Source organism: Tiliqua scincoides, chromosome 2, assembly GCF_035046505.1.
Source record: "Tiliqua scincoides isolate rTilSci1 chromosome 2, rTilSci1.hap2, whole genome shotgun sequence".
NCBI classification, from domain to species: Eukaryota; Metazoa; Chordata; class Lepidosauria; order Squamata; family Scincidae; genus Tiliqua; species Tiliqua scincoides.
In genome coordinates, this window is record NC_089822.1 from 47,805,705 (window position 1) to 47,830,841 (window position 25,137).

At 41.5% G+C, this 25,137-nt stretch overlaps 1 protein-coding gene and 1 pseudogene across 1 annotated transcript in view; one reads left to right on the forward strand and one right to left on the reverse strand.

Moving 5' to 3' along the window:
- The window catches only part of FER (FER tyrosine kinase), a 189,641-nt gene that overhangs the window by 152,132 nt on the left and 12,372 nt on the right, over nucleotides 1–25,137 (forward strand). Inside the window, exon 17 of the mRNA XM_066614734.1 lies at nucleotides 16,072–16,226. Coding sequence (XP_066470831.1) covers nucleotides 16,072–16,226 — 155 coding nt within the window. The remainder of the gene's footprint in view (nucleotides 1–16,071; nucleotides 16,227–25,137) is intronic.
- LOC136642500 (5S ribosomal RNA) lies at nucleotides 5,728–5,846 on the reverse strand (annotated as a pseudogene).

Genomic DNA, 25,137 nt, shown 5'->3' on the forward strand with positions numbered 1-25,137 from the left:
GTGGTTCCCAAACTGTGGATCGGGACCCACTACTGGGTCCAACCTGATTTTTGGTGGGTCGCCAAAGGGTGATGGAAAGATCTGATAACTGCCTCAAGCCTAGAGGCTTTTCAGAAATCAGATCCTGTAGCTGCTAATTGCCCTGCAAAGAGCTCTGCTCCTGCAGTTTGCAAGCATGTGTAAATATTGGGAGATAAATGTTTGAGGTTAAAATCTGGTAAACCTAGGTGGGTCCTGATAGAGTCTCATTTAAAACAGTGGGTCCCTGTGCTAAAAAGTTTGGAACCACTGGTTTAAAGACCAATGTAATGAATGAGGCTGCCTTATACTGAATAAGATCACGGCCATCGAGCTCAGAATAATCTACACTGACTTGCAGCGGCTCTTCAGGGTTTCAGCCCTAGTCTTTCCCAGCCTTATCTAGAAACACCAGGGATTGAGTCTGGTGCATTTATGCATGCAAAACATATACTCTTTATGCATGTGCTGTATCACTGAGCTGTAGCCCCATCCCCTGGTTTCTTCAACAATGGTAGCATGCATGTGTTGTGGGGGGTTTTAATATTGGTGATGGTAAATAGGTATTCTGTGTGCCTTCCATTCATAATCTTTGCTAGTCAGACATGCTTATTATGTATGATTATGCATCAAAACCTTGCATTCAAACAGTCAATTTAATGAGAAGCTTCTTCCTGTTTATACTTGAATGATCCATGTCTCCCTTTTTTTCCTTCTGGTATGAATGTGTGGTTTTCATTCATGTGGCCCAGAGGATGGTCTGAAGCTAATGATCCAGTTATACTGCTGAAGCTAAGGTATATGGAGCAACTTGCATACAGCTCCTAGGTTATCTCTTATCTAGTCTGAGATTCTTAGAAGAAAAGCAAGGTTCTTATGTCACCTATGACAAATAATATCTAATCCATTTTATGAAAGAATAAGAATTAAATGTGTTGTACTTCCTGCAGTAATTTCATAAAAACATTGGCTAATTTTTGTAGAGGACTATCCTATCTATTCAAATCACACTGCCTCTGTGAAATAAGATGTTTTATACTACTTGCCAACACAGTTTCTGTTGTGTCTGCTTGATGATAGCCCTTCTGTATATAACTGTGATTATCTCTTCCTGTTCTGCACTGAGGCTGAACTGTGACTGTAATTTGGAACTTAGTTTTTCATCATATTGCTGGTTCCTATAATGCATTCATTAACTTTCCCACCATCTGCACAATGCTTTATAACTCTCCAGTGTAGAATTTGTGCTTTTAAATCTGTACTACTTTTTTTCTTCTCATAACACCCACCTAGATCTAATCTGAATGCAATAAAAATATTCCAAGAATTTATCAATGTAATAAGATGTTTTGTTGGGACACCTGAAACTGCCTTTTGCAGAGTCAGATGATCAGCCCATCTGGGCCATTTCTATCCGCTCTGCCTATTAGTAGCTCTCTAAGGTCTCACACAAAGGTTTTTGCCAGTCTTGCTACCTGAGATTCTTCTGCTCTAACTCAGGTTTCAAACCCTGGCCCATGGGCTGGTTCCGGGGTTTGGAAAAAGCCCTCCCCCCCATGAGTAGCACTTACTGTTCCACTGTGGCAACGCTTATTTTTCAATCCAATTGCTGCACAGGGATGCTCCAGGCAGTCATGGCTGTCCAGGCATCCTGCTGCACAGCTTGTTGGGATGCTGGGCAATAGACGCAACTACCCGGACTGTCTCTGTTCAGCGATCAGACTGAAAAATAAGCTGTGCCGCAGCAGAACAATAAGCACCGGTTGCGATGGGGAGGGCTTTTTCCAGAAATGCTGGTCTCCAGTTTGGCGACTGCTGATCTAATTGAAAGTGATAGAGACTAGAGTGCAGGCAGCCCTTCACAGCGCTCCCCGATGCTTGGAACCCGCAAAAGAAGCGGGTGCAGAGCACCTCCTACAAAACGGAAGTGCTTTATGCTCACTTCTTTTGCTGCCTGCACCTCCTGCAGCCTGCTGCAGCCCAGCATCATGCAAAGTAAGGCACAAGCACCCCCCTTAGCAATGTGATCCTGGGGATCGTGTTGTTGCCTCCCTCCCCTTCCCCTGCCCCTTAAAGGGACTGGGGAAGTGTTACACGAACTAGTGGGTCGCGACCCACCAGTTTAAGAACCACTGATGTAGAAGACAGCAATCCAGCCCCTTGTCTTTATCCTTCCTCAAGTGGTCCCTTTAATCAAAGCAGTAAGTGTGGGATATGCTTGGGAGCACTCGCAGTGCATTCTGCACTTCCTGTTTTGTTTAGAGAGACCACATGAAGGAGGAGCAAGGTGAGGGGGTAGGTGGACAGCTCAGTCATTCAATTAGCTTCACACTTTCTTTTAGCAGATGGGAGGGAGGCAATAGAACATTTGGGGTGGGGGAGGCAGCCTGCATTCATTTGCCACTCCCCACAACTTGTTTCTTGATGCAGCTCTATTGTTCACTTCATGAACGGGCTGGTCATATCAGAGACTGAAACTGGGACTTTATTCATGCAAAGCATGTGATCACCACTGAGCTTGCCCTAGAAATGTTTGAGCAGCCACTCTTATCACCTTATAATGTTGCATATTAAAATTGGAACTAGTCGTTGCTGTGGAAGTGACCTCAAAATCATCTCAGAAGAAGTGAATCAATGAAATTCATTTGCGTTTATTCTTTAACTATATGGTGTGACCTTCCTCAGTCCTTCATTGCTATTGACTATTCTAATGACTGGAACAGTGACATGTAAAGCTGTCAAACCCACAAATATGGGCAACAGCTTGACCATTTTAACTCTAGGGTTCCATCCTCTTTTTCTGGTGTAGGATTGTAGGTCCACAAGTTTCAGCCCTTCCTCTCAGTCTCCTGAGAGTTGGAGGTTTTATCCCTGATTGTCACTAGTGCTAAACAAGGCGATAGCACCAGACCAGAAACAAATGCCTTATGGGTAGAGGTAGATTTTTTCAGTGATAATGAAATAAAAACACTGCTATCTGCACTTCTTATTTTGGTAAAATAATAAACCAAAATCTTTAAAAAAATTCTCTAACATCTCTACATGCACGTGGCTGAATCTGTTGACACTATACCACCTATCTAATATGCTGTTAAAGTGATTACAATTTATAATTTTAATTTATAAGTATGCACCCTTGGAATAAAGACACATAACATCCCTTTCTGCTCTTCTAATTGGAAAACACCAAAATCCATGAAAAAAGAAACCATTTACAACCATCTCTACTTATGGTCCATGCAACATAGGCCTCCCCATTATTCTAATACCCCGGTTAACATCTTCATTGTAATTGCAGTCTACATAGCAAATTACTCGCTTAAAGGAAGGGAACACTTCTCAGTAGGTGTTTGCCTTGCTATCATCCAGGATAAATAATCTGACCCATATACTTTTGTTAATATGTTTGAAATCTCAGAGTGCACTTTAAACTTTCAAGAATTAGGACTGGCATGGTCCATCTGACAGCTGCCAAGTCGCTGTCCCATGAGATAAAGGCTGAGTGGGATTTTGGGTCTTGTTCCTCAAGCTCATATCCATCACACAATCTGCTTAAACCAGTGTTTCTCAACCAGTGGTATGGTATGGGTACCACTAGTAGTACTTGAGGTGGTGTCTGGTGGTACTCGTGGGACCCCTGGACATCTGTTGCCTGTCAGTGAGGCCAGAAATGTGACACAACAAACAGCGTTTGGAGGTTCAGCTTTATAGGAGAACTCCAAAGCATGCTGTTCCGTGCTCAAAAAAAGCCTTCCTGTCCACCCTGAGCCTCTTACTGGTGTTTGTCATATTGCATCTGGCCTCCCAACCCTGAAGTAAATGGTGATGATGTCATCACCAGTTACTACTGGTGGTAGTTTGGATAGGTGGACCATGTGAAGGGTACAACGGATGACAAATGTTGAGAAACACTGGCTTAAGCCCACCAATTGGTCTTCCCACCAGTTGTTTCTTAATTTCTTTATTTTTTTGATACCTGCTTGGAAATAAGTTAATAAGCATTTAAAATGCAAATAAACCTCCCACTAACTTGTAATCAAGATGAGAAAAGCTCAAGTGAAACGAAAAAAAATAGCATACTGTGCTCAAAGACTAACATGGAAGAATGAAAAGAAAAATAGCATGCTGGGACCAGCAAATGAGAGAAACAGTGTGTCTAGCAGATTTACTTCCATTGTTCAAGTTGTGTAGTACGCAGACAGGAGGGCAGGATAACTGGGGCTGGCGATGGCAGTCAGATTCAACTGCCATACTAACTATTCATACTAACTATGGTGAAGTTTGGGCAGCTGCAGCGGTGTTGAAAGCTTCTGCCATTTCCCATTGCTACAGATATGGAGGGCTCCCTGTGAGCTCTATCTCCAAACTCTCTCTATCAGCTTATGGGATAACTGCTTCTAATGGGTGATTGGGCAGCTGCTATGGAACCAAGCCTGACCCTCCTGGCACTACTGTGTGCCCAGACTCTCAATCCATCCTGACCGGCCCAGGCCCATGACTGTCAGGAGAATAGAGGCATAGGAAAGATTCTTTCAGTACAATCCTATACATGACTACTCAGAAGTAAGCTCCATTACATTCAGTGAAACTTACTCCCAGGTAAGTGTGTATAGGATTGCACCCTTAGGGCACAATCCTAACCAGGTCTATTCAGAAGTAAGTGCTATTTTGTTCAGTGGGGCTTACTCTCAGGAAAGTGTGGTTAGGATTGCAGCCTTAGTCACCTAGCCCCTGCTCCTTTAATTCTGTCATGATCAAGGCAAAGGAGACCAGCTAGGGCAATGACTTTCAGCTGTTTTCATCTCATAGCACACTGACAATATGCTAAAAAGGTCAAAGCATACCATCTGTTTTTAAAGGATATATTTATCATTTAAATAATGAGTATTAAGCTATTGAAATAACAAACAAAATGCATTAGCCCAAGCTTACACAGAAAAGCAATCCAATCGAAACAGCTGGCTGAAGAATGACACTGGTTGTGCCCTTCTTCAAACTCCCATGGTACACCTGTGGACTATTTGTGGCACACTTGGTTGAAAATCACTGAGCAAGGGGCTAGAGAAGGAGGAGCAAGTGGATGAGTTGACCCCACCCCCCTTTGAACAACTGTTACCTGAGTAGTCAGTTTTAGAGAAGGGGAACAAACATCTGGCCTGACCATGGCCCCCCTCTCCTGCAGGCAGCAGAAGCCACTCCAAACAGTTGAGCAGGAGACACTTTTTGCCATCCAGCCCATTTCTCTAATGCTGCAACTGAGACCAACTAGGGGAAGGAGCTGAGGTTAGGCAGAACATTCTGCATCATTGCATTTAGTTTTAATTTTATCCTAATTCCAATTGTAAACTGTCTTGGGCATTCTCTGAGTAGAGAGGTGAGATAAAAATGCTTAGATAAGTCTCTCGCAGGCCCACAGATTAAACCCTAGTGACTGGAAGCTGCCTTCTCTCTCCTGGGTTGTGCACTGCTGGAATCGCCAGCCAAAGCAAATGCTGAGTGTAACCCAGAAAGCATAAGGTGGACTCAGTGTAACCAGGCTGCTGGTGGGCTGCCACCACCAGTACACCACCCCTGTTCTGCTTTGGTTGCTACTGCCACTGCCATCATTGCTAGCAACCTGCCACAGCAGATGGCTACTTCCTTTTGAACTGAGTACACTGGGACTTCCAGGCTGGCTGGCAACCTTCAGTCTCGGAAGACTATGGTATAAGCCTACAGCACCCGGTATTCCCAGGCGGTCTCCCATCCAAGTACTAACCAGGCCTGACCCTCCTTAGCTTCCGAGATCAGATGAGATCAGGCATGTGCAGGGTACTTCTACTGCTACTGAAAAGTAGCCTGTGGGCTGCAGATGAACTGGACCACACTTCTTCCCAAATCTTCTTGAGAACTTTATATGCACTTGCAAAAGTTTCTGGATCTTGGGCCCATTGCCCAAGTCCATGTGTATGTGCAACGTAGGCATGTAAAAAACAAGTACCAGTAAATAAATAGGTGGAACCTGGAGTCAACCTACAAGCAAACCAAGTCCACAGTGGTCCAAAATAGGCCAGCTGGCAAAGCTACCTGCACAGTATTTTTATTTTTTAGAATAGAAAGCTCCTTGACTATCATGTTACCCAAATCTAAATTGCAGTTGTGCTGGGTACTTGGAAAGGTTTTGATCACCTTTGATGAGGTTTGGCTTTAATTTATCATATAATTAACTAACTACCAAGCATTATCTATATACTACAAAGCCACAACTCTTAAGGCTTCCCTTGAACACTCTGACAAAACCTGATGAGAAGTGAAGAGAGATAACAAGCTTTTGTTAACAGATTATTTGAAATAATGATTAGCAAGGGATATATTTAATGAGCTTCCACTGTGTTTCCTTAATCCTATTTTACTAATGACTGCTTATGATGAGTGCCTCTATTTTTTTCCTATTTTTTCCTTATTTTTGGGATACTTCTAATGCTCCAGAAGCTTCTGTGCTGCTTCAGCAGCCTAAAAGCTGCTTCTACAGCAGGTTTTGGTTTGAAATGCTGTTCCTGGACAGCCAATGTACTGGATGTGTTTTAGGGAGTTAATTACTTAATACATATCCAGTACATTGGGCACATGACTGGACCAGCCAAGCATCCTACTCAGTTTGGCATGTGACCACTTACTGGGCAGCCAACCTGCCAATCTAGGTAAAGTCTTGGGATAGAATGGCCTGGTGGGTTTCACACCAGCCAGGTAATTCCATGGTGTCACATACCTTGGTTTTTTAAGTTCAAACACTGGGATGCTTGTGTGTGTTTTCTGCCAGGCCTGCTTTGCAATTGAATATGGTTCACAGAAAGTTCACCCACTTACTCTCCAGTAAGTGCAGGGGCTGGAATTCCAAAGTCAATGTAAGACATTACTAATTATTGTATCCATTATTTTTCCACTTTTATACTGCCCTTCTTCCAGTGAGCTCAGTGTGGTGTACATGGTTCCTTCCCTCTTTATGTCATAACCCGGTAAGACTGAGGGATTATGGCTGACCCACGATCACCCAGGAAGCTTCATGACTGAGTGGGGGTTTGAACTTGGATCTTCCATGCCTAAGACCAACTCCCAAACCATTTCCTGGCTCACCATCCATCAATTTGGTAAAGCTGTTTTTTTTTTTTTTGTCCTTCCTTTTGTCCTGTTTTTTTTTTGTCCTGTGAAATACAGGAAGCTGAACCGGATGGACCCTCGTCCTATCCAGCAGGGCACTTCTTATGGGAAGAGAACTAGAATAGCTTCTCTTTTTTCACAAGTCTTGCACATGATCGCTAAAACTTCCTTTTTCACAAGTCTTTTGCCAACAGTTTCACATATCTCCTCCCCCGCCCCAAAGTAGGCATTACTATAAACTGATGTATGCCAGTTGTATTAGGTATCTAAAAGAAACCCTATGTTTGTTATAAACCAAATTCTTTGAAGTATCATCAATGCAATAAAGTACAATTTCTTGTGTATACATAATCCTATTAGCATCTGCTTTTGCCATTTGGGATGGTCTTTTTTTTCCTTCCTTTTTGGGGGTAGTCAGGGCTCTTTCTCTCATCCTGGCTGTACCTGCCTCCCATTGAACAGTAGTCTCATGCTACTGAAACACATCAGCAATTGGAGTTGTGGCTTGCTCTTTTATTCCTGCTGTCCTTTTCTTTGTAGAAATAGAAAAAGGACAGAAAGGTCAACTTGTGATCACTGTGAATCAGCAAGCTCTTTTTAAGGTACCATCATCCAACTTCCACCTTTTAAACTCTTCCCCTGTTTCCACATTGTGTTCTGGGGAGATGTTAAAACATTCGTGTTATCTGTCCTCAATAGATACAATGCAGGACTCTAACAACAGCTTTAGAAGGGCTCCACCTTTTGAATGAAAGCAAACCAAAGCTTCTGTTTCATCTTTGGCAGAGTTGATAGCCATTTTTCCCTTTTACATGAAACTCTTGATCTGAGCATCTGTATCAAAAGATTATAACGACAAAATGGAAGTATGTATGGTGGGAAAGAATGTCCACTTACTTGTTAAATAGCAAATGAGCCATATTATTCTGTAGAGACATCAGCATTCTTTTGGTGAACTTGGGAGCAACTCATAGAGTGAGCAATTAGTTTTCCAACTTATATTCCAAAAGTACCAATGTAAGTATTGTTTTAAGTAGAACACAAAAGAGCTAGTTTGCATCTATTACTATTCTTCATAGTATTACTAACAATGCATTACTGTACTGTGGCCTTGGAAAGGGTATTTAACAATTTGAGACCCAATCCTATCCAACTTTCCAGCACCAATGTAGTGCAGCCGCAATATGGCCTTGAGGTAAGGTAACAAATGTTCCTATACCTTGAGGAGGTCTCTGTGACTGCCCCACCACCACAGGATGCAGCACATACCCCATTGACATGGCTGCACCAGTACTAGAAAATTGGATCAGATTGGGCCCTCAGTTAGCAATGCTGTCATACCTTTTAAGAGATACTATTTTTATAATATCCTGCTGCAATTCCATTTTTAAAAATCTTTATTTCAGCTGCACCTTGAGTACTGCGCGCAATTTTAGAACACCACCTTTAGAAATATATTGTCAAATTTTGAACATAAAGAAAGGGCAAAAGCATCACAGCTTTCCATTTAGCATAGCAATGATTCTGTGGTAATATGACAGAAATATACCTTTAATTAACCGCTTATTAAGAGGGAGCAGCTATCTTTCCTGACATGTAATAAGATCTAAACAGTGTTAGTTTCATATCACAAGTTTAAAATAAACTTCAAAATCTTTCATCTTTAACAACTGACAAGTAGGAATTACTGATAGTTGTCACTTTGGTGAATACTGTAGCTTACAAAATTAAGTAATTGCCTTGCATTCTGAACATACTGTGGACCCATTGACTTGGAAGAGATTGTGAGATTTGGTGTAGAATTTAGGATGGATTGCTGTGAATGGAGTTCTGCTGTCTGGCACTGCTTTTCCTGTCAAAGGTGACCCTCATTTCAAACTGATCATATCTGGATAATGTCATCTTCTGTGGAACTTTCAGCAGGAGAGTAATTAGTGTAAAGCTCTGATGAGATCAGTGAGTATCTTCAGCAGATGAAGCTGCATTTCATGAGTAGGAGGTGTAGAACATGAACCTAAAGGCAAAACAAATGCTAATGAGCACACAAGTCTTCAAAATTGAGATCTGAATTGTTTAATAATGAGCTTTCCAGGTAAACAAAAACTTCAGCTTGTATCACCACAGAGATGAAAACCTGCCATGTCTGAGATTGGGTCTTAATGTAATACGGCTGAAAATAAAGTCTTATCAAACACAGTACTGAATTATTGAAATTGGACAAAGGCAAGGCGTGTTTTCCGGCTGCAGAAAGGAAATGCGTTGAGACAGAAAAGAAATTGAATTGCAGACCTTTGTTTCAAGAGATAAATGAATTAGAGAAGAAAGGTCTTTATTCATAATGTAGACTCCTATTTCTATTCAGCACATTGAAACAATCATAAGGGCAGAAGGAATTTATTGTAAAGTCAACAGGGATATCACTGCATGGATATATATAAACAAAGAAAACCACATTATAGATTGAAATAGGAGTGATAAAAATTCCATCAAAACAACTTAAAAATAATTGTTAAGATATATTCCTCCAAGCATCTGCCTCATTCATACCATTTCTGAAAATGTTTGAGAAAATTTTATTTAAGTGTTTATGGTACAATTTCTGCCAGTCCCAAAATGTACAGTATACACAGTAAATGCCTTCTCACCACAGACACTAGACCTTATGTAATTGCTCCAGATGAATGATCTGAAATTGGTTAACAACCTTTGGTTCAACAATCGGTTAATGACCTTGGGTCATATTCCAGAGGGATTGTGTTAATGATTCATTGTGCTCTATGGGTCTATAAGACTTTAAACATCTAACAGGAGATGCATCCCCCAATTATTCATAACAAGCTGCTTTTAAGTTCAAGGGAATTTTGAAACTAGTAACACTAATAAGAACTCTAAAAAGAGCCTGTTGAATCTGACCGAAGGTTGTTCTAGTCTAACATCCTGTTTCACAGTGGTCATCTAAATGCCTCAAGAATCTAAGCTAGTGGTAATCGCTACATCTTGTAGCAGTGAGTTCCACTGATTACTCCTAACCTCCCCAGCCTTAAGCATTCATGTGAGGGCAGGTCTGAGGGTTAACACTTTTTAATGATTTTGAGTACAATAGATTGAAAGGGTTTTAACAGTAACTAGGCTGTCTAGCAGTCTTCTGCCCCTTCCAGAATCTACCTTTTGCCTAGAATGGTAACTATAACTGATAGAGATGAAGAGCATACAGTACTTGATACTGCAGAAGTCTTATGCTGCATTTCCCCAACTTCACATGGGACTTGAGTGTACATTTACAGTGCCCCCCAACTGATTTCTAGCAGCCTCTATTCCAGTCATCTAAGATGACCAAGATCTCCCAGTCTCTCAGTATGGATGTACAGGTGTGTGTCCCTTAATGACCTTCCGGCCAGCGACAGGTTGCTTATGCGACAGCCACCACTGGTCCAGAGGTCTCACCTCTGAGCCCCTGAAGCTGAGGGCTCCCCTCACCTCCAGAGGCTTTTCTGAGCCTCCCAGAGGCAGCGCACATCTAAGAGGCTCAGAATGCCCCAATCGCATGTGAGACACGATTTCTAGTTGCCCAGAGGAAACAGGAAGTCTAATCTCTCATGCAATTTCAGCATTTTCAGCATTGCAGAGGCGGCACGCAGACATGCGCTTCCTCTGGGAAGCTCAGAAAAGACTCCGGAGGTGAGGGGAGTAGAGCTTCTCCTCACCTTTAGAGGCTTCACACAGCATCAAGCCCTGCTGGACAACAGGGATACCGGTCTGCATCTGTGTCATTAAACGGCACATGACTGTAATCTGACATGCAGAATGAATTCGCATAACGTTGCATAATTTTCTTTTGGAGACAGCAGTGTTCACTTGTGCCTGCTTATCAAAGTCTTGTCAAGATGTCTTCCTCTGAGTGGGACTTATCAAGAAGGCTTCCTAAGTGTAGGAAATTTGTCTTTCCATAGCACACACAAATACTGTCTATTAACTACCATGAGTTAAATACCTGCAGAGAGCAATAATGCATTTGTTTAAAATGTGCATGTTTATCAACTTGATTCTAATATTGTGCCCGTGCTAAATTAGTATTGTCATGTTGCCTTTCAAATAGAAAACTTTACTCTTAACATCCAAGAAAAAATGGCAGAAGTGGGTCCATGAGCTGTACTCAACTTGCATATAAATAACTTTTCACTTAAAAGCCTGTATGATTTATAATCTTAATAATCCCTAAAGAAATATTAATAATCCTCAAAGACACTATTCATTACTTATGCACAGCAACCTGTCTGTTAGCAAATTTTCTGTCTGTGCTGAAAGCAAAAACCAAACTGTGTGTAAATCCTTTACTCAGGAATGACTGCTAATGCCATAACTGTAATCCTCTACATTAAATGCTTGTGTTCAAAAAGTTGAGCATTATTTTTCTTTTGGGCAGCTGTGCTCATAAACAAATGGGAATATAAGTTGTTGTGTAATGGTTTGGAGAGTGTTTGGGTTTGACAAGAGTTTTTTTACTGCAGGATGGCTTTTTTACTGAGCATTTTCTGCCATTGTCTTCAGAGGATTTTTTTGTTTTGTTTAGGTTTTGCAGCAGCACAGTCCTCAAAGCATTTGAATTGGTGAGGGCTGCCATAAAATGATAAGGACTTGAGCTTGCAAGTTTCTGATATGGAAATGCTTTTATTACTGCAACCTTGGGTCATATTCCAGAGGGATCCTGTTAATGATTCATTGTGCTCTGTGGGTCTATAAGACTTTAAACATCTAACAGGAGATGCATCCCCCAATTTTTCATAACAAGCTGCTTTTAAGTTCAAGGGAGTTTTGAAAACAGTCTTGCAAAGCAACATTGGAGGCTGCTATTAGTGGTGCCCAACTCCAAACATTCCTGATTGATACAGAGTATCTAAAATATACTTTGGTTTTCTTAGGGCTTGTGTTTTGAACTAAAGCAGACTTGGTCACCCCAGTGTGTGATCTTTACTGGGGAACAACAGGGAGGGGTTTGATCCTGTTTATTCGCCTGGATTCTTCCAGTGTTTTTCAATGGCATCAACTATAGTGCCCTTTTGGTCAGTCTAGGGTGGGCGTTGGAGGTTCTGTGCTTCACTGGTTCCATTCCTCCTTAGGAATGGCTGGGATGGTTCTGAATGTGGTAATTGAGGAATTTATATGTCAATTGTGCTACAGGGGGTCAACGTTCTATTCTGGCCCATTGGTGTCTTAACATTTAGATCTGAGCTAAGTATTTTTTGGATGGTGAGTGCTCCCAGCTCTGTTTCTCCTTTGCATCTAATATAGTGATGGCAGTAGATGTTCTGAACTGGTGCCTGAAGTCAGTGTTTAATGAACTGGATGAGGACTAAGTTCCATTGACCACAGAGAAAGTAGTGGACAGGGCCATAAGTGTGCTTTGACCAGGGGTGCTCTCTCAATCATGTTCATAGGTTCTATTAGATCTGTCTTTGCTGAAGGATGATCAGCTGGTGTTTGTGGCCTGGAGAGGCTCTTGCAGTTTGGTTGGTGATCCAGCTACAACCTCTCCTAGGAAAAAAATTTTCTTGCTCCAATTAGCCATACTTTGGAAATATGTGATTTCAAGTGTGGCAGTGCATTATACAGGGTACCCTGAAGTTAGAAACTTCAGCAAGTTTAGAATATGGTGGCCTGATTACTGGGACCCACCACATGAGCATACCATATTACTAGTTCTCAAAAATGTTCACAGACTCCCTGTTTTTGTCTAGGCACAGTTTAAAGTGCTGGTGGTAGCGTTCAAAACTTTGCAAGCCCAATCCTATGTGTGTCTTCTCAGAAGTAACTCCCATTATAGTCAATGCTGTTTACTCCTAGGTACATATGGATAGGATTGCAGCCTAAAGGTCTTGGAGCAAGGGTACTTGAAGGACCATCTGCTCCCCTATGAACCTGCTCATTTGCTGAAGTTGTCTTCATCACCTAATGCAGGGGTGCCCAAACCCTGGCCCTGGGGCCACTTGCACCCCTCGAGGCCTCTGAATGCGCCCTCAAGGAGCCCCCAGTCTCCAATGAGCCTCTGGCCCTCTGGAGGTTTGTTGGAGTCCACACTGGCCCGTTGCAACTGCTCTCAGCTTGAGGGTGACTGTTTGACCTCTCACGTGAGCTGTGGGATGAGGGCTTCCTCCACTGCTTGCTGTTTCGCTCTGTGATGCAGTAGCAGCAAAGGAAAGGCCAATCTTGCTTTGTGCAAGGCCTTTTATAGGCCTTGAGCTATTGCAAGTCCTTCATTCATTCATATAAGTACATTTTTAATATATTAATTTATGTAAACTTATGTAAATTTATTCAAATTTTAAATGTAAATTGATTCTTTTTTTCCCCTGGCCCCTGACACAGTGTCAGAGAGACAATGTGGCCCTCCTGCAAAAAACTTTGGATGCCCCTGACCTAATGCCTACCTGCAAAGGTCCCTGTTTTCAGAGGTTACATGGGAAGACAGCGAAGGCAGGATCTCTTCTGTAGTAGTGCCCTGGGCATGGAGTATGCTAACGAAGCACATTTTCTAGCAAACAATTTTATACTTTAGATGTCAGGTTGAATCTATCATATTTTCCCAAGTTTTTGGTAGAATACAAATTGAACTGCTCTTATCTGCTCTTTATTCTTTTGCTGTTCTTTTGGTTTATAATGATTTGATTTTAGTTTTTGTGTTTCTATTTTAATTTTAGTATTATTTTAAAATTTATGTACAGGTGTGTGCTGCTTAACAACCGTTCGTTTAACAATGGACCGCATGTATGATGGTTGTCAAAGCACAATAAAGATGCTCTTAATGAGGCAATCACATCTCCCACAGCCTGCAGCAGTGTCTTGTTTGCACAACAGAGAGGTTCTTAATGCAAAGAAGAAGCAATCTGTCTCCAATAGCCTGTGCAGTCAGCTAGTGTCTGACAGGGAGTGTCTGTTTACACAACAAAGGCAATAGATTGGACTGAATGTTCACTTAATGACCTAATTGCATAACAATAGGGATCCCCATCGTTAAGTGGCGCGCACCTGTTTTGGCCACTTTTCTTCAAAGTGGGGAAATGGGCCATAAATTGTTTAAATGAAATAAATAAAAATCAAAAGACTGTTGAAGCTTCTGCGAAAACCTAAAATTGCTGGGTTTAGATTTTTGAATGTCCGCACCATATTGAGCCCAATTGGAATAACCTGTTTTGGAGCTTTATAATTCAGTATAAATGTCAGGAGCAAAAATTAAAATAAAATTGATCTTGTTAAATATTCAGGCTACTAGCAAAGATCACCTAAAGGTGAGAGCAGACATTAGTAATTCATTTACAAATGGGTTGTCCAGTGAAAATGTCATAGATGATTTAAAAAATGCTGCCATTAAAAAATAAAATTATAATATTAGGAAGTATATTTCTCCTCATCCAGTACTCTGGCTGGATCATATAGAGCCCTTGTGTGGCATGGAATATGCAAGACAAAACAAGAATATATAATTATGGATGAAATCCTTGCTTAGTCATGGTTTGCCTGGGTCTAGTAACTGCCTCTGACAACCAAAGGTTTATGCATCACCATCTCTTTAAAACTTTCACAAGCAGCAGCTTGGGTGGGAGGAGAAGGTGTCCAGAGCACCTTCCTTAACTCTTAAACTCTTTCCTCTGATGTTCCTACTGAAAATAACTCTGTGTATACATTTCCATTTAGTAGGAAAAAGGTGTGCCCTCGTATCCATGGGGGTTCCATTCCGGAACCCCCTGAGACTATATGTATCCGTGGATACGGGGAGCTGTGCCCCCGTCACCTCTGGAGGATTTTCATTCTTTGCAGGGCATCCACCCACAGCCTCTGCTGGGCTCAGAATGATTGTAAGCATTGAAAAAAATGCTACCTCCATTTTTTTCCATGAAAACCGGAAGTGACGTTTTTAATGCCTTATAAGGCATATGGAGGCCCGGGGAAGTTTGGAGACTGCTGTTCTGCAGGAAGGTGAGATGCGTATTTAGTAGAAGCAATAAAATCTGTGGTAAATTGTATGATAATTTGTATGGATTATTCAACAATTCTTGCATGAAAAATGAGTGGACTGGGTTTGACCTCCGTATCATGGTCATTGCAGTCATTTTTCCCAATCCCGGCTTGCATACAATTCCATAGTCTTTAAATGAGCCACAAACCAGTGCTGGTGTGTTGTTTTCTTTCTTTAGGACATGGAGCATGTATTCATCCAATTTCTCTATCCTGTGATTTAACCAGCTGTTATATTCATGGATGTATTTTAGATACTATCAAATAGACTTGAGACTATTATTATTTGAAGAACTAACTCGATTTCAGTTAGTTAATGATAGATTGAATAAATTATTAAAGTTGTTTGTGTGGCTTCAGTCTTCTTCAGGTAGAGGTCACATTTCACCCAGTGCAATCAAGTACAGGTATGAGAAGCAAATAATACAATCCTTGTATAGGAATATTGAGTGGCATATAGCATGGACTTGGAGCTTATTTCTATCCCTTTGGCAATTGAGGTGCCAAAAATCTGAAATTATATATCAATTTTTTTCCCTTTTCTACATTTGATAGTTGTAAGAATAAGGCTTTGTTTTCAAACTGAGCCGTTCCCTCATCAAATCTGTTGGTCTGCACTGAAATAATGACCCTCAAGGGTAGTATGGTCCCGGTACTATATTGCCTTGAATGTATTTTGTTTTTCAGTTTTAATAAAAGTATTTTATTTTCTATGATCTGATCCATTGTGTATTTTATATTACCTTTGGTGGCTGTGTTTCTCCTGGAATGAAAAGACTAGGTAGTGATGGTGGTTGTGGAAACAATTCTAATCCAACTTCATTAAAACTGATTTTGTGTATTAAAATGTAGAGTTTGTTGTAGCCTATAGTTTTATATAAAAGCTGTACTTTTCATCACACACAGGGACCTTGCTGCAAGGAACTGCCTAGTAGGTGAAAATAACGTGCTAAAAATTAGTGACTTTGGAATGTCTCGTCAAGAAGATGATGGAGTATATTCATCTTCAGGCTTAAAGCAGATTCCCATCAAATGGACTGCTCCAGAGGCTTTAAATTATGGTAAGGAAGTAATATTGCTGTCTGTTCGTGGCACAAAATAATTGTCTGACATCAGAAATTACAAGGGAAGTGCACTGACCTCTGATGCGTACATGCAAATTATAATTATTATAATAATTCCTACATCTTTTTCAAGACTTCTTCATGGAAGATAAGTGGTTTATTCCAAGTTTATATAGTTAGTCAGTGGGATTCCAATGGGACAGAGTGCAATCCTAACCTGTGCTGGAATAGCCAGGCCACAGTGGCTGTATTCAGAACAGGTTAGGTGCAGGCTGTAGATCATCAGTGCTGTGTCCAACGCATATTAGGTGCAGGCTAGAGTTCATCTCATGGTAAGGGGATATTTTTCCCCTGAGCACTTTCCCAGCCAGCCCTATGGGGTTACTTGGATTTATTGCAAATCAGAGCAGCCCTTGTAAGGCTGCTTGGGCCAGCAATGGGGGGGGGGGTTAGGATGTGGCCTGCGCTACCACAGCCAGTCCTGGCCCCTCCCACTTCATTTCCTGCTCTGCCCTCGCCTGCCCAAAAATGCCCCCTGCCTTTACCCAGACCACCCTACTGCCACCCTCTTCTACCCCCTATGCTGCCTAGTGCCACACTCACCTGTGCTGGTGGGGCTCTGAGCCAGCACCGGCAGGCCTGCACACATTGTTGTGCCAGCAGAGCTGGGTCACAAGTCATCCAGCCTGCAGAACCAGTTATGGCATGTTCGCAGAATTCCTGAGCTGGCCTGGGAGGGCTGTGCTGGTGCAATGTGTAGTTTGGATTGGGCTACCTGTCATGAAACCTGAACTTAGCTCCCTAAAACATCTTCTTTCTTCAAAAAGAGGTGGGATTCTTTTTCCTTCTGCAGAATACTCATCAAAATAGTTTGACATCCTTAACATATTTAAAATGCAAATGTAGCAATTGGCTTTGTGGCTGATTATAACTGATTTTCTTGTTTCTTATGTAGATCAGCGGTCTCCAAAGTGGAGACTGCTGCATGCTGGCAAAGGCTTCCCCAGCGTGGACAGCACTTACTGCTCCGCAGGGAGCCTCCGCAAAGTGCCTCCATGTGCCCCCATTTTGTCTCAGGTCCAGCTGCTTCTGCCCAGAAATCTGTGCATAAAGCCTGCTGGGGCATTGGAGGCTAGAAGTGCTGGACAGAGACAGAATGGGGGCGCATGAAGGCACTTTTAGGAGGCTCCCCAGCAGAATGGTAAGCGCCGTTCATAAGGGGAAGAGAATAGGCAGTGCGCCAAATCTGACCCATGGGCCGGATTCTGGAGAGCCCTGATACATTAGACTTGATGCTACCATGGTATGTAACTGCATTTGGGGAAATGTTACAGATCTGTACTTTGAACAGGCTACTATGTATATGCTTTTAACAATGACAGTAAATGGGACTTACTCCTGGGTAAGTGTGGGTAGGATTCAGTCTGGGTTTATTAATAATTTTCCTACTTCATGATGTCGTATCCAGTTATGACGTCACTTCTAGTGGGTCCTGACAGATTCTCAGTCTAAAAAGTGGATCTTGGTGCTAAAAGTTTGAGAACCACTGCTCTACAGAGTACAGGTATAACCTAATTATCTACAGAGTTTTCACCCGAAGTTTTATCTCAATGTGATGAAAAGGGCCCTTTAAATTAAAGGAAAAAAATTGTTTAACAATAGCCTTGTTAATGTGGCAGACAATCCATCAGTCATTCTCTCCATGCGCTTAGAACAGCTTTACTCCAAGGCAAGCAATCTCTCCCTTCCCCATGAACACATGAAAGAAGGCTAAGTGGAAGTGATTATCACCTCCTCCATTCTTTCCCCGATGCGGCTCCCGATGAAGGGAGGGATCGCTGCCTCAGAGTGAAGCCTAAAGAGAGACTGATTGTCTGCCTGATCCATTACAAAGGTCAGCAAAGCTGTTTTTAAGCCTTGAGCTTAAAGAGACATTGTTTTCTAAATGGTTTTGCTTTAACACAATTTTTTTCATCCATGTGAGCCATGGGAACGGAACCCTCGTGGATAGGGAGACTCAACCTGCGTAGGGCGAAATGTAAGGTTAAAATCTAGACTTGGTGAATGTGGCCTTGAAACCTGGGAAATGAACCTGTCACTATGTGATAGTTCCTGCTACAGAAGTCTTTTCCTAGGTTGTATTTGTGTTTAGTATTTTTGTTTGGTAAGTTTCTAAATGTTGTTGCATAACCTTTGTAAATTGCACAACCCAAGTTGATTCTACTTGGAACCTTGCACAATGTGCGTTTGAAGACAATGTTAACACTAGATTTTGATCTAACATTTTTCTCTTGACTGTCACAGCCTGTCTTTTGGGGAATAACAAACCTAATAGTGATGCAGTTTCCAACTGGTTCTTCAAGAGAACAAATATCAGTTGACTGACTTTTTAACAACTGCATGACAGAGTCAAAGGCGTATATTCCCATAATCCCAACAAACTTGGAGAGATACAATATAAAAAGCTGCTCGGGTTATTTCTGCATCTCTTTACAATAAAAAGCTACATCACTTGAATGTTTGCCTGTTACTTGTGGTGAAAGGCACACAGCCTCTACCAGAATAAAAGATGTAGTTCTTAATGTTAATATTGGCCATCTTTACCTTTAAACCAAGGTTTGAAACCAGGGTTTTGAATCTGGTTAATGCTGAGAGAGAGAGAGAGCATTTGACACAGAGTTCTCGTGAAATCCTATTGGGCAATTCCGATTTCTTATGTATAGTTGAGACTTTAGAGCACTTTCTAAATTTTCCCCATGTGTCTGTGTTACTGTTTTTACTTTAAGTTTTCATTTCTGAGTATATGTCTGCATTTTATTTTCCTTTATCAAATTAGTGTGGGGAAAATCTTATAGAATCAAATTTCCGTGTAATATCTTCCATGTTCTACTCACAGCCATGGCTTATTAGCAGCAAACAAAAAAATGTATTGTGGGAAGTGTCCCACAGTGTTATATGCAGGGATCCGCACTGAAATTCATTGCTACTTCTAGTTTGCAACTGGATAGCCAAAAAATAGTTCGCAATATGTCTCAAGAATTCCCTTTTATATTTTCTAAACAAAATTCCACCTGTGGTCCAAAATGTAGCACTCCTCCATTTTGTGTAGTCACAGGCATGTTCTTGAAAGAGCCTTGTCTATTTTTCTTCTTACTGGTCTTGTGATTTAGTATAACTATTTCTCTGTGTCACAAATAAATGATTATATCAATAATAAATAACTACTTGGCATACTTTGGGGTCTCCAAATATTCAGAGAATGGTAATTGAGTTTGCATAACTTATACTGTCTTAAGAAATAAGTTTCTTCTAACTTGCACCCCTGAATGTTAAATTACTAGATGCCGAGCTCTGAAAGGTGAAGATATTGCAGGCTTAATCATACTACAAGTATCACAGAGAATGTCCATAATTGCTCTCTGACAACCATGCAGCCTAATTCAGAACAGCATGAAATGATATTTAGTTGAAGTGCAGAGAGAACTTTCTGAAGTCAGAACTATTAGCATAACCCCAACTATTAATATCATTTATTTGTTTTGCTTTGGCTGGTAATGAACAGCTTATCCCATGTTTAAAATGATTTCCTCAATATTCAGTACCTGTAAACATTACTATAACACTCCCTTACTGCTAGAATGTTGTTGAAGAGGTAGATTCTAACATTTAAAAGTGGGAAAGGTCTTCAGAAATGTATTTGAGATTACAGAGGCCTCATCAACATAAACTGCACTCCGTTTTGGGCCACTTCTGCTTTGTAAGTTTAGCAGACATATTTTGCCCTCATTTGGACATAGTAGAAAGCCTGACAAAAAAATTATATTAGAAATAATAAATTGCTGGCAAGACATTCCTGTCGCGTACGTGGGAATATTTGGGTGTTTTAGGAATATTTGATACGTAAGGATGCTGAATTACAGAGTTGGAATGCTTTGATTTACCCCAAGGAAGATTATACATTTTCTATTTTTCTTGTAAGCAGCTTATGGCTGTGCAGATTTCTGATCTTTCAAATGTGTGAAACAATAGGAAAACATGGGAAGGGTTAATCTTAGAAGTACAGGAAAAGGAGGCGTCAACTGGCCTTTGGAAAGGACAGATAATTAGCTGGCAGAGAACAGCATCCAGGTGCAACCAATTTGGGTTTTTTTTCCAAATGCTGGCCCATGACTCAGCAAATTTGATGAGTGGTGATTGGACATGATTCCCTCTTGTGGTCCTGAAAGACTAGCTATAAGAACCAGCTAGGGATTCCTTGGGTCTCTCTCTATACCTGGCATTTGCTACCCAGGACTCTTCTGACACGGAACTGCCTTGTAACCCTTGGTAATATAGGTTAGATTTCAAGTATAGAGTAGGATAACTTAGATTCTGTTTTGTTCTTACATAAGAACATAAGAACAGCCCCACTGGATCAGGCCATAGGCCCATCTAGTCCAGCTTCCTGTATCTCACAGCGGCCCACCAAATGCCCCAGGGAGCACACCAGATAACAAGAGACCTCATCCTGGTGCTCTCCCCTACATCTGGCATACTTAACCCATTCCTAAAATCAGGAGGTTGCGCATACACATCATGGCTTGTACCCCATAATGGATTTTTCCTCCAGAAACTCGTCCAATCCCCTTTTAAAGGCGTCTAGGCTAGACGCCAGCACCACATCCTGTGGCAAGGAGTTCCACAGACCGACCACGCGCTGAGTAAAGAAATATTTTCTTTTGTCTGTCCTAACCCGCCCAACACTCAATTTTAGTGGATGTCCCCTGGTTCTGGTATTATGTGAGAGTGTAAAGAGCATCTCCCTATCCACTCTGTCCATCCCCTGCATAATTTTGTATGTCTCAATCATGTCCCCCCTCAAGCGTCTCTTTTCTAGGCTGAAAAGGCCCAAACGCCGTAGCCTTTCCTCATAAGGAAGGTGCCCCAGCCCCGTAATCATCTTAGTTGCTCTCTTTTGCACCTTTTCCATTTCCACTATGTCTTTTTTGAGATGCGGCGACCAGAACTGGACACAATACTCCAGGTGTGGCCTTACCATAGATTTGTACAACGGCATTATAATACTAACCGTTTTGTTCTCAATACCCTTCCTAATGATCCCAAGCATAGAATTGGCCTTCTTCACTGCTGCCGCACATTGGGTCGACACTTTCATCGACCTGTCCACCACCACCCCAAGATCTTTCTCCTGATCTGTCACAGACAGCTCAGAACCCATCAGCCTATATCTAAAGTTTTGATTTTTTGCCCCAATGTGCATGACTTTACACTTACCGACATTGAAGCGCATCTGCCATTTTGCTGCCCATTCTGCCAGTCTGGAGAGATCCTTCTGGAGCTCCTCACAATCACTTCTGGTCTTTACCACTCGGAAAAGTTTGGTGTCGTCTGCAAACTTAGCCACTTCACTGCTCAACCCTGTCTCCAGGTCATTTATGAAGAGGTTGAAAAGCACCGGTCCCAGGACAGATCCTTGGGGCACACCGCTTTTCACCTCTCTCCATTGTGAAAATTGCCCATTGACACCCACTCTCTGCTTCCTGGCCTCCAACCAGTTCTCAATCCACGAGAGGACCTGTCCTCTAATTCCCTGACTGTGGAGTTTTTTCAGTAGCCTTTGGTGAGGGACCGTGTCAAACGCCTTCTGAAAGTCCAGATATATAATGTCCACGGGTTCTCCCGCATCCACATGCCTGTTGACCTTTTCAAAGAATTCTATAAGGTTTGTGAGGCAAGACTTACCCTTACAGAAGCCATGCTGACTCTCCCTCAGCAAGGCCTGTTCATCTATGTGTTTTGAGATCCTATCTTTGATGAGGCATTCCACCATCTTACCCGGTATGGATGTTAGGCTGTTAGGATGTTAGGCTGGATGTTCTTGCTGTATGCATATTATTTTGTCTTTGAGTACTGCCCTTGAAGAGTGCATCCTGCCTTTTGCAGGATGAGTGGCAACCTCCTGATGTATCTGTCGCAACTTAACTTACAATAAATCTTTTACTCTTATGAGAGAGAGAGAGAGAGAGAGAGAGAGAGAGAGTCCAGTGGGGAAAAGTAATTGCTCATGGGAACCTGGGAGAGAGGAAGTCTTGTGGGACCTCATGAAAGAATACAATTGTGGTTGGTGAGCGGACAGTGGATGCCCTGGTAATTTAAGGTACTGGAGTGCTGGTTCACTCGCCTTTAACAGGAACGCTGTCACAGTTCTTATGGTTTGTGTGAGAGGAGGAAGTACAAGGTTGATTCTTAGAGTCTAGAATCTCTAGGAGCACATGAACATGCTGTTTGTGTATAACCCAAAGAAATGAGTGAAATACAACAAAACTCACTTGGTTTCTTGAGGGCATAACACCAAGTGTGCTGCCGTGGAACAGTAAAGGATAAAGTTGCAATGCTGCTGGTGAAAGACTTTTGACCTTCAGCTCAACTTAGTTGGGCTCCAGGCTGTTCCCTGCAGCCGCCATTGTTCCACGGTTGTTGTAAGTGGTCTGCCTATAAAGTAGCTTTGTCATGGGAGAAGCAATGGCTGCTATCTTGGAGGGTAAACATAATCTTGGGGGTTCTGTGAGGAGTCAGTGTAGGTGTACTTCACCTTTTCTGCAGCTGGTATTTAATATTTGCCAAAAGAATTTAGTTTTCTTTTGTTTGCTTGGATTTCAAATACACAGCAGTTTCTGTTATTAGACTGGTACAATATCATGCTGTTCTGAGGAGACATCAGGCTGGCAGCAAAAAGTCATATAAGTTCCTGAGAAGTTGTAATAGCCTATGCAGGCAGACTTTTGTAGTATGTTGTACTACTGTTGTAGCAGTGGAATGCTAGAATCCAAAGACATCACTAGGGTTTGCATCTCCCAGTCAAGGGTTCATTGCATCACTCCCATAATGGACCTCCTCCTGTACCAGACCATACATAATAAATTACAATATCATACACTCAGCCTAAAAGTAGTGGCATCATTAGGGTTGGTGTCACCCCCATTTATTTTAATATATAACAGCACCAGTGAATCAGTAACCAACAAAAAACCAGTGGCCCACTTGATGACACTCGTACAGCTGAATAACTCACACAATGGAGAGAGGTGAAAAGCGGTGTGTCCCAAGGATCGGTCCTGGGACTGCTTTTCAGCCTGTTCATAAATTACCTGGAGACAGGGTTGAGCAGCGAGGTGGCTAAGTTTGCTGATAACACCAAACTTTTTTGAGTGGTGAAGATGAGAAGAGACTGTATGGAGCTCCAGAAGGATCTCTCCAAACTGGAAGAATGGGCAGCAAAATGGCAGATGTGTTTCAATGTAAGTAAGTGTAAAGTCATGCACACTGGGGCAAAAAATCAGAACTTCACATATAGGCTAATGGGTTCTGAGCTGTCTGTGACGGAACAGATCATGGAGTGCTGGTGGACAGCTCTATGAAAGTGCCGACCCAGTGTGTGACGGCGGTGAAGAAGGCTAATTCTGTGCTTGAGATCATTTTAAAAGGTATTGTGAATTAAACGGATAATGTAATGCCATTGTACAAATGGATGGTAAGGCCACACCTGGAGTACTGTGTCCAGTTCTGGTTCCCACATCTTGAAAAGGATAGAGTAGAAATGGAAAAGGTGCAAAAGAGAGCAACCAAACTAGGCTGGGCTGGGGCACCTCCCTTATAAGGAAAGGCTACAGCATTTGGGGCTCTTCTGTCTCAAAAAAGGATGCCTGAGGAGGGACACGATTGAGACATACAAAATTATGCAGGGGATGGATAGAGTGAATAGAGAGATGCTCTTTTCCCTCTCACACAACACTAGAACCATGGTACATCCACTAAAATTGAGCATTGAGAGAGTTAGGACAGATAAAAGAAAATATTTCTTTACTCAGCGTGTAGTTAATTTGTGGAACTCCTTACCACAGGATGTGGTTATGACATCTGGCCTAGATTCCTTTAAAAGGGGATTGGACCAATTTCTGGAGGAAAAGTCCATCACGTGTTACAAACCATGATGTATAATATGCAACCTCTTGATTTTAGGGGTGGGCTACATCAGAATGCCAGATGCAAAGGAGGGCACCAGGATGCAGTTTTCTTTTTGTCTTTTTTTTAATTAACCCACACAGACATATAGACATATACCATATACCATTACTAATTAATCATACTATATCTCCTAATCTACTTACTCATCTATTTCTACCTCTTATTGATTTATCCATTTATATATATAATATACAATAATTTTTCCCTCATGCCCTATACTATATTTTCCAAATATTCACTTTCTACCAAGCGTAAACTAACTTCAATTGCTCATTAATATTAAAACAAAATAATCTAATTACCAAAATTATCACCTCAGCTGTTTCAACTCCAATCTAATTCTCCAGTTCTAATTACAGTTTTTTCTTTGACATAAAAACCACATGTAAAACAATTCTTCCACATGTTTACATTTCCAGCTATATTTTTAATACATTCTAATTCATATTTATCAATTTCATACGTATTCTTTTTTTTTTTTCTTCAAATAAATTTGGACCATTGTTATTAGCTGAATAAATCCTCCAATTTTCCTTAACCCTCAGATTACCCCTCAGGGTTCTTTTTCTTTCTTTCCATTTTTCTCCTGTAATATCTTTAATCATTTATCTCTATAACAGAATCTGATAAATCCACACTTTCTTATATAGGGTGTGTTCATTCTTCCAGTTAACTGGGATATATTTTCTCCTTCTTGTCCCAACAAATTTTGTGATTTGTGCACTCCTGTTACTCTGTCCATCTTATCTTTCTTAATCTCCATCAGCGCCTATTCTTCATCCTGTTGATCATCCTTCAAGGAGATTGACTTTCCTCCTTGTCTGATTTTTCACTCCCTAGTTTATCTTCTGCTTGTTTCTTCACATCTTCCAATTGTTCCTTA